This window comes from Sphaeroforma arctica (assembly GCF_001186125.1).
Source record: "Sphaeroforma arctica JP610 unplaced genomic scaffold supercont1.680, whole genome shotgun sequence".
Classification (NCBI taxonomy): domain Eukaryota; class Ichthyosporea; order Ichthyophonida; genus Sphaeroforma; species Sphaeroforma arctica.
In genome coordinates, this window is record NW_014039878.1 from 34,654 (window position 1) to 44,375 (window position 9,722).

General features: G+C 42.9%; 2 protein-coding genes across 2 annotated transcripts in view; both read left to right on the forward strand.

Moving 5' to 3' along the window:
• SARC_08010 (hypothetical protein) overlaps positions 1–4,867 on the forward strand; it is a 6,168-nt gene extending 1,301 nt beyond the window's left edge. The window contains exons 2-7 of the mRNA XM_014298027.1: positions 301–449; positions 1,086–1,212; positions 2,095–2,226; positions 2,717–2,884; positions 3,983–4,063; positions 4,611–4,867. Of these exons, the coding sequence (XP_014153502.1) occupies positions 301–449; positions 1,086–1,212; positions 2,095–2,226; positions 2,717–2,884; positions 3,983–4,063; positions 4,611–4,841 (888 nt within the window). The 3' untranslated portion in view covers positions 4,842–4,867. The remainder of the gene's footprint in view (positions 1–300; positions 450–1,085; positions 1,213–2,094; positions 2,227–2,716; positions 2,885–3,982; positions 4,064–4,610) is intronic.
• A 4,126-nt stretch (positions 4,868–8,993) lies between these two features.
• Positions 8,994–9,383, forward strand: SARC_08011 (hypothetical protein; the record flags this gene model as incomplete). Its single annotated transcript, XM_014298028.1, has 1 exon — positions 8,994–9,383. One exon carries the CDS (start codon positions 8,994–8,996, stop codon positions 9,381–9,383), a length of 390 nt encoding a protein of 129 aa, XP_014153503.1.
• Between the last annotated feature and the right edge of the window lie 339 nt (positions 9,384–9,722).

Genomic DNA, 9,722 nt, shown 5'->3' on the forward strand with positions numbered 1-9,722 from the left:
TATATATTATATAATAATAATAATAATATATATATATATGTATATATATNTATGTATGTTTATANATATATATATATATATATATATATATATGTATGTATATATGCCTTTATTTCGAATCTCTTGTGGTGCAGGCTGGCATCGGTATGAGTCTTTGTTCAGTTGAAGCTTACGTCGACCTATGCATTCATCAACAATATTTTCGTTGGCACACACATACGTTCACGTATGAAGGTATTGTAATATGTCCAAATGAACTAAAGATCATTTGATGGATGTTTCGGTCCGAACCATCTGCAGTACAAGCGAGCGCAGACGTACATGGTGGCCAAACACTCCAACAACGAGACAGGTGATGGCGAAGGGTTTGAGTTCACGGTGCGCGAGGCGTGCCATGATGAGGTTAGAGGGGACGGTATCTACACAGAGAAGAAGGCTTATCTGTCCGAGTATGTGCGTTGAGAGACGACCACTGTACTTTGCAGACCAGTGGGCTGTGAAGGTGGTTATGGAGCTGTTGACTTTGTACTTGTTTTATTGCGTACCTTGATCTCTGCGGTTTCTATTGATATTTTTTGTTATCGCTTACGCACAGTGTAGTGCACATGCAGCCGTAGTCACGCACACACTCTCTCTCTCTCTCTCTCTCTCTCACTCACTCACTCACTCACTCACGCACACGCACACGCACGAGCCTTACATACACAACACGTTTAGTTTGGCTACGTATTGGCTTGTCAGGGCAATGCTAGTGCTGTGCCATTGCCTGTGTGTCCCACTGAGCTATACATATACGTTTATAGATGATTTTAGAGGCCGATATCTATCCAGATATCCGCATTCACCTCATATCATCTACAGCCATCACGCTTGACCCCTAAAACAGTGAGTGTTCCTTCGCTAACATCTCAGTCGAGGCACCCGTCAACCTTCGATCTCACGACTGTGTCATGCATTCCCCACTGATTGTTTACGCGTTGTGCCTGAGTCTAATCCCTCAGTTGCGCGTCGCTGTGTGGACCATACATACCCCTCTGAGCGTTGCTATGGTGCTCATGTCATGCATGCGTTGATCTTCTTTGCAGTAAGCTGGGCCCGTGGCTGAAGCAGTTTGTGCCGAGTATATTCTTTGTGTGCGAGAAGGCCTGGAACTACTACCCGTATACGCACACCGAATACTATTGCTCGTTCCTGCCCGTCTTCTCCATCAAAGTAAGAAAACTAAGAACACGTGCACCAGTGAAACCCTAAAAGCTCTCAAACACTTACGCCTAGACACCTCCGTTAACGTACGCTCCACTACGCGCCCGCAACGGAAATAGCACCGCACCTGTTGGGTGTTGGTAGTGCGGGTACTGTATCCGTCATGCTATGCCATGTCATGTCATGTCATGTCATATCATGTCATGTCATGTCATTTATTTGGGGTCAGTACTACCTGTATTCGTGTGTGCCAAGCGTGCAGTGATCTGCTACTTCCGTCTGTGGTGTATAGCTTTAGTAATACGATTGAGAGATGTAGTCGAGAGGCATTGGGTTGATGAGTATGTTACGGATGGGGTTGACGAAGGCCAAGAGTCCTGTCTTGTTCGGGGGCAGTTGTGTGACAAATGCGTTTCTTCTGCGTGGCCGTTCATTGGGCGTGTCATTTGAGGAGAAGTCCCGTGACACGCCTGCTTGTTGCTGACAACATCTTGTTGCTTGTTGCTGGTGTCTTCTTGATGACACTTCCTGGCATCTCTGGCTGTTGTGTGCCTTGACCTCTGTCCACTGCACTTGTTTATCTTCTGTTCAGTGCTTGACATGTTGCACATGCATGCTCACCCACTATCGACCCCGCCGTCTTGCTTCGCCAAATTAAGCTACGCGCATAGCCGTTGCTTAGCAACGGGACAGGCCCACTGTTCCCTAGCAACGCACTAGACCGGCGCTAGTATATTCCAGACACCCACTGTTCACTGAGGTATACTTATCGTTTGAGAGATTTATACCAAGTCATTGTAGTGCTGGCTTGTCTGTGTACCACAACAGCTTGTCTCATTCTTTGTACCACCTCCGTGTGTCTCATTGACATCATTCTTGGTGTCACCGCAGATTGACACCGTGTACAAGGACGACAACGGCAACTGCCCCAACGCACTGGGCATCAGTGCCGAACAGTTGGCTGTGCGAGTGGTCGATGTCATCGATGTGGCCGACCCCAACAACATTCCCGCTGCAAAGAAGGTACGCACGGGCTTGTAGGATTTTAGGGTTTAGGGTTTGCTTAGGCTGTTATGCTGACTTGGTGTTGTGTCTCGAATCTCATTCTCCAGTGCACGTCCACCCCCCGCTTCGTTCTTGTTGGATGGGGGGGTATCTGTATCTCCAAATTATTACTTTTATCGCCCCAAATATACCTATCAGCAAAGACAGTGGTATCTCTGTGTTTGCACTAAACCATAACATGCTGTATTTAAGCAAGCCGTTGTAGTGATGTCAATAGCTGTGGCACCTTCACTGCGCATATGATTGAACCTTTTATCGATAACGAACCAATGTGTGACAGACCAGATCACCTCTCTGGGGAGTCCAATATCTAATAGGCGTGGGGATGGCTGATGCAATCAGTAACTAGTAAAGTTCAACCGCACGTTCGCAGCGAAACTTCTGTCCGGAAGCATGCGTACGTTCTCAGAAAGTATGATCGGCTGACCAAACCCAATACTTACAATAGGGGTCGGTGGTGGATCTGACTAAGTTCCAGTCGCAAAAGACGCGGAGAGGGCCGTTCAAGAAGGGCTGGGTGCAGCGCACTGAGCCAGTCATGTGCTCGTACAAGTGCTGCACAGTGTCGTTCTCTGTGTGGGGCATGTCAAACATGGTGGAGTCGCAAGTGGCGAAGGTGTGTGACAGACGTGCTGTGTTAGCTAGGCACACGTCCAGGGCTGAGCCATTTGATATGTGTACTTGCTGTTGTGAATGGGTGAGTTTTGTTTTGCTTTGCTTGTGCGAGGCATGTGTAGTGTGTTGGAGGTGTGCGATTAGTAAGGTAGCGATCGTGGTGGTATATCTGCGGGCAATGAAGACTTCACTTCGACCCCTTGTCAACCGTTCACGAATAATGTCTGTGATCTCGGGCACTTTGTTTGTACTATTGCAGGTGTCGGAACGTAGTGCTTCATCTATAGTATATAATATATGTGCACTGGCAATGGGAGGCGTTTGTGCACATGAATTGATATAGATATTGATCTAAAAATACATCAGAAACGATGGGAGTTCTGAACCCTAGAAACAGAAGCGCGTACCAATATACATTGTCCGTGTTGCCTGCTAGCGTGAAATAGGCGGCGAGACTGTGGGGTGGTACTGGACCCGTTGACTGGGTGCCTTAGTTTCACGTGGCAATTTGTGACCACATACACATACGTCCGACCGCCTTCAACACCTATGAACACAAACGTAGTGTGGAGGTATAGTCTTTTGTGATGTGGACGTCCATGGGTGCGGGTGAGCCATGCCCTACGCGTGCATTCGCTTGCCGTGCCGCTCGTCTGTGCGGCTGTGTGTGACTGACCCACTGATCTGGCTTTGCGCTGCTTATTGTCCCTCGTAGATGGTTGTGTCTTGCAAAGTGCTCTTGCCACATGTGCTGTGTGTGGGGCTGCGTGTGTACGGTCACGTGGTATGTGCATGCTCATATTTCCCATATTGTATCTGTAAAGCGTTCCGTTGTTATGATGGTGTTTCCAAGGTGGATGATATGCGGGCGCGCATTCAAAGAAACAACAGTGCCCCATGTGTACTGCTATACTCATCAACTTCAACATCGAGCCTTTGAACTTCAGTCCGCGTAGCATAACTCTCGCTGTTTCTGAAGCAACGTATTTTTAGCACCAAATTTTGAGACAGTGCATTCGAGAGGCATAGGTCGCTAAGTCAAGGTTATTCGAGAGGAACATGCATCTTAAATTGCGCCTCAACCCCTTTTCTGCTGCAGTCCATCCATGATTTGCTGTCTGTTGTGCACGCTCAAGCCGTGGGATGGATAGATGAATGGATTGATTTGAGCGAAGAAGAGGTAAGCGAATCATTTGCAGCAGTGCATATGTGTCCTGTTTTCATCGACGTGTATTGTGGGCTTATACTCGCATGCATTCGATGCATGGGCCACATGTGTATCGTTGCAAGGATTCATACATATGAAGGATTTTATTTATTTTAAGATCAAAACTTACAAATGTATTCTGACGACCCACTGCGTCTGAATATGTTACTTAAATTTGATATTCATGTACATAAACACATGGAGACATATTCCTTTTATGGCCTCTCATCCGGGTTGAAATCGGCAGTCTGCGTTTATTTGAGTTGTTTTTGTTTTTATCGAAGTAGGTGTATATATGTGTGTACCTAGCCCTAGATACTTCTATACTTACTTTTTTTTGTCATATATAGGTACACACGACAATCTAGATATACATATGGAATCGGTACATACCTTTTATGTACTTCGGCATTTGTTCGGTTTTCAATGTGATTTTGTGTGTATTTGTCTATCCTTACATATTGTCACACAAATCTGTATGAAGACATCTGACCAGTATGTATGCTATTGTTTGCTCCAGGTGCAAGCCTACGAAAAGGCAATGCGGGAAGACATGAACAATAAAATAGCGTCAACCGCTGCTTCGGCACAGGAAGCTGAACGAAAGGGAGAACTCAAGGGAGCGGTAGATACTGTGCAAAGGAATAGTAAGAACCTGGGACTAGGGGGCCAGGTGCTAAGCTCCTTGTCTGGTTCAATAACAAATCTGTCTGGGTCTCTGAGCACTTGGTGGGGCAATGCAAATAAATAAATGGATTTTTCGATGCAAACAAGGAAATGGGTTTTAGTCGATAAATAAGATGAGACTTTTGTACGACGATAGTTTGAGATGCTGGAAAGATCTTAACAAAAAAAACGCTGCCAATATACACTATAAATTTGAAGGGCCTCTGATTTTAGTATAGGCATTCTTCGATTTATACTGCCCTGACAAAGAAGGGTAGTCTATTTCTCCTCTACTATACTTCAAAGATTTTGCATTGCTGTACCACTAAAAACCCCTAAACCCTAATATATGATTCGATCGCAAAAATTAAGATTCTGAATGGTGATGGGTCATCTGTTGTTGTTAAAATCATGATATTCGAAGTTTGATTTGGCTTTTGACCGTGTGTCCTATTTCGAAAGCTGATATACTCTAACTCGGGAACAGATCTTTTTATTTTGATGCAATCGCCAGTAGACGTCAGTACCCTCGTATTCCAGCGTGATGAATCCCACAATGATCCGTTCCATTTCATTTTATTCTGCTCCGATCAGTACCGATCAACACCGATAGCTCAGGTCAGAGAAACAATGCTAATCTTTTCAACTCGAGAGAGATTTGGATGCCATCTGCCAACAGCATGCCGGAACTTAAAATCGGACTATACAAATGTCAGCGGGCGTGAGTCGCCGAGCATAAAGCATGCGCACAATTCAGAAACTGAATGCAGCAGATACCGTTTGGATGCCTGGTAGCCCTTTCCATATCTATGCGACGCTCTGTGAGATTTAGTTATCATGCGCAACATAGGATGCAAGAAACTTTGATTAGTGGTGTTGCACGTTATTTTGTGACATCATGTTGGAGTATATATCTACAAAGCCATGAAAAGTAGACCCGGCACATATTATATTATAAAAACAGGCTCCAACACTGCCCTGCAGGCGCAATTATTTGTTAACCAAATTGCAAATTTGATTCGCCAACGGCTTGATTACAAAAGTATTTCTTCGTTTACTAAAAACAAAGTAAATTGACTCTTCAAGCTTGGTTCGGGGTTTGAAAGTGTACTTTATAGACTACATTTTACTTTCTTTAAGTAAATTGACTCTTTAAGCTTGGCTCGGGAGTTGAAAATGTACTTTATAGACTACACCTTACTTTAAGTAATTGACTCTTTAAACTTTGCTCGGGGGTTGATAATGTACTTCATAGACTGCACTTTACTTTAATGTGAATAATTTCCGAAGAAATACGATGGACGTGCATCAACGCTTGCCCTACTTCGTGAGAAGGAATGCAGAAGTTCCACGATTGAAAATGTACTTTATAGACTACACTACGTTACACTTTAAGTAAATTGACTTTTTAAGCTTGGCTCGGGGGTTGAAATTGTACTTTATAGACTGCACTTTACTTTAAGTAATTGACTCTTTAAACTTGGCTCGGGGGTTGAGAATGTACTTTGTAGACTACACTTTACTTTAATGTGAATAATTTCCGAAGAAATACGATGGACATGCATCAACGCTTGCCCTACTTCGTGAGAAGGAATGCAGAAGTTCCACGTAGCAATAATTTCTACGATTTTAAAATGTAGTTGTAAGTTCACTAGGATAGTCTGTGCTACTCAGATCTGCGAGGGATATTGCTAAACTCACTTTTTAACGTCAAATTATAAGAAATATTCTTGTTATTTCTATTGGAAAGGTGGCAATGACTAGATAAATGGTTTAAACACAAATCATAGTTACTTGTCGCAAAGCTGCATGCCAAATTTAAAATGGCTGATATTCACCTTACGATTTTATATGGTGACAAAGTTACCAGGAAAGTTAAGCATGAACAGGCTGACAATTATATGTAAAGATTTTAGAATGTCGTTGTAAACACAATATTCTCATTGACTGGCAGAAAAAATGTTCAACACTGTTCGTGAATTGGGTATACACAACTTAAATCTGAAAAAAGGTATTACGATTTTCCGTGGAGCATCCATTCCGTGATTTTTTTTTAACTTACAAATCGACTATGAATCGGGACAGAATCTTGGAGCAGGGCTCAAATACGCTATTATAATCTAATCACTACGAAATAAGCATGTATCTGTGACCACTTCATATTTTTATATCAACCTCGTACGATAAGTAGTGCACGGGTTATCGGTGCACAGGTATAGCAAGGTAGAGCCGTATGGGGTAGTGATAAAACCACGATTGCGACATGTTTTATGTGAGTAGAGAGCTTTCAAAACTGTAAATACTTAAAACGCACTTAAACAATCCTTTAAGCGTATAGTATCGTAATATAGCTCTAACGCATGACCATGTCGGGAAATGGTATAATGACCATTGAATGCCCCTAATAAGATGACCAGTAGATTGACATTGCATTGATTTATATAATTTCGGGTGAAGTGTTTTGGCGGATTGTGACTGCACTCCGCAGGTGTCTTGCGAGGTGTGTGAGTGAATTTATCGGCAAGAGCGGTATGTATCGTGCGATAGTGCGTGCAAGCGTTGTAAGTGTGACTGCGATACTAACCACACTCAAGCTAAAAGATACACTCAAACAGAAAAAAATACCATCGTGAATATGTACAGCAGAGGACGGCCGTATTTGTACGATCGCAGACGTGACGCGTGCTTTTGAGTGGAGTCGGGCTTCTAGGAAAGCCTTGTCTAGTGCAGAACTGCGTGTGACTATTACATATCTAGCAGTGATACATGCGAACGAATGTATTTCTGTAAGTCAATTTATGTCGAAAGCTGTCAACCGTCTGGCTTCGAATGTATATTCAGTCGATCCCGACTCACTTTCGACCGAAACAGCGGAAATCGCTGGATATCTGCTAACACTCCTACCGCAGCTGGTAGAGTCTAAAATTGTAGGGACTATCATCGAACTATAAAACAAAGCTCCGAAAATCTCACTACAAAGGCGCATCGCACAAACAATATTGGTTAAAGGACTGTCGAGGAAAGAGTTTAATAGACGTGTTGAAGAAAAATGACGACCCGACATGTTCTGGTACATCAAGGGTTTACGGTTTGATGACTATCGAGTGATGACTGGCAGTACTGGTTTAGGAGTTGTGAAGCATAGTAGAGCTAGGTTCAACTTGACCAAACTCAAAAGTGCTATTAAGTCTATACTATCTGACGAAAATGTTTGTCTAATATCCTGGGGGACTGAAACAATGAAAGTAGGGCCAGAGGAAACAATCATACTGCCGGGACTGACTACACGAAAGACTCCGCAGGTAATGTAAAAAGATTCCTTTGTGTCAATTGACGAAGATGGCCAAATAGGTATAACTAGTTTTATAAAGATATTGTTGCGACAACAAAGAATGATGAGAAGCCTATAAACGACGTAAACTATGATACTGGTTGTCTCATGACTAACATTATAGATACGATGCAAACCAAACTTGAATAGTTTTCAAAGAATTCTGTCGAGAAGGTCCAAATTCGATAGGCTCCGCTAAGACCTTCATTAAGCAGCAACTCGACCACCAGATCACACTTAAGGATGTTATAAACACACACCGATTACAAAACGCTATACTAAAATCTGATCCTAGTGCACCCATTAAACCAAGTAAATTTAACGATTGCAAGTTATGCCATGGGTTATGTCGGAGGATATAAAAAAACACAGTAACTGAAAGCGCATACGGTGGGTCATTGGACGTACTGGCGGCGTGTCGTGATAAGCTGGAAATTTACGCAGAGCATCGTACTCGTGTTAAAACGCAACACTACTATTATGATAAGATACTCAGATATGCAGGAACGTTGCCTGTTAAACAAAGGTAGTACGGAGGTATTTACATCTATGAACTGAAAGATAAAATTTGATCCGGTGAGACAATATACGAATACTTTGGCCAACGAGGATAAAATGACATTGGTGCATGTCGATGCATTTTGTATATAAAGGATGGGTTGAAGTAAACATAGCAGCTATTCGTCGTATCATCTACGATGGCCAGGTATTGGATGGAAGAATCATCAGGATACTTAATTTGTATATTTAATGGTTGAGGCATACCTATGTGTCGTGCATGAACTACTACCGCAGATGACAACTGCAGGTCTAGGCTGTTATAGATCAAAGGAAATACTTGTTTTTCTCGGTTTGTCAAATTTATTGTGCCCGATTACTCGAGGTCGCGGGCATGTCAAAAGCATCATGAAGTCCTCGAAGCGTTACCCAAATAAAAAGGTTGATACATCAAAAGGCTCGGATACTTGGAAAGGGGAAATTCCGAATTCGTTTGTGCAGATTGTAGCGGTTGATAAAGCGAGAATGCTAAAGATGTTCATCGATCAGATAAAGAAACTCATAGATACTGCATCTCAGTACTTCAGTCGCGTAGATGATATTATATTCGAAGGTATCAGTTGTCATCTTGAAGGTGACGAAAGACGAGATGTGGAGAAACTACTGCAAAGTAATATTGTGATACATCTGCGCGCGTACGCATATTCAGATATTGGTGGGGGATTGTTGTTCCGCGCTTCTTTCAAGGATGATTCATTCGACGTTGCGCATGAAGCCAAGTGCTCTCGAGAGTTATAGTAGTATTCTTGAGATGTATAATAATCCAACTCAGAAAGATAATAATATAGAGGAAAAGGGTGGTAATTTAGCTGAGAAGGATAGTCGCAGTGATGGTGATGAGAGGAATGGTGTTGAATTTGGAGAGGAGAATATTCCCCAAATACATCGAATTGGATGAAAGTGAGCAAGAAGATCGCGGGAAGCAAAGAATACGCAAGAAGCTGAACAAGATTATCTCTTGGAATCAGGAGAGGCCACCGATGATCTAGAGGACACAGAACTAGACTTAGAGTTAGGCATCGAAGCCGACATTACTGAGATGGGAGTTAATCCTTCAGATTACTTTAAGTTTAATGC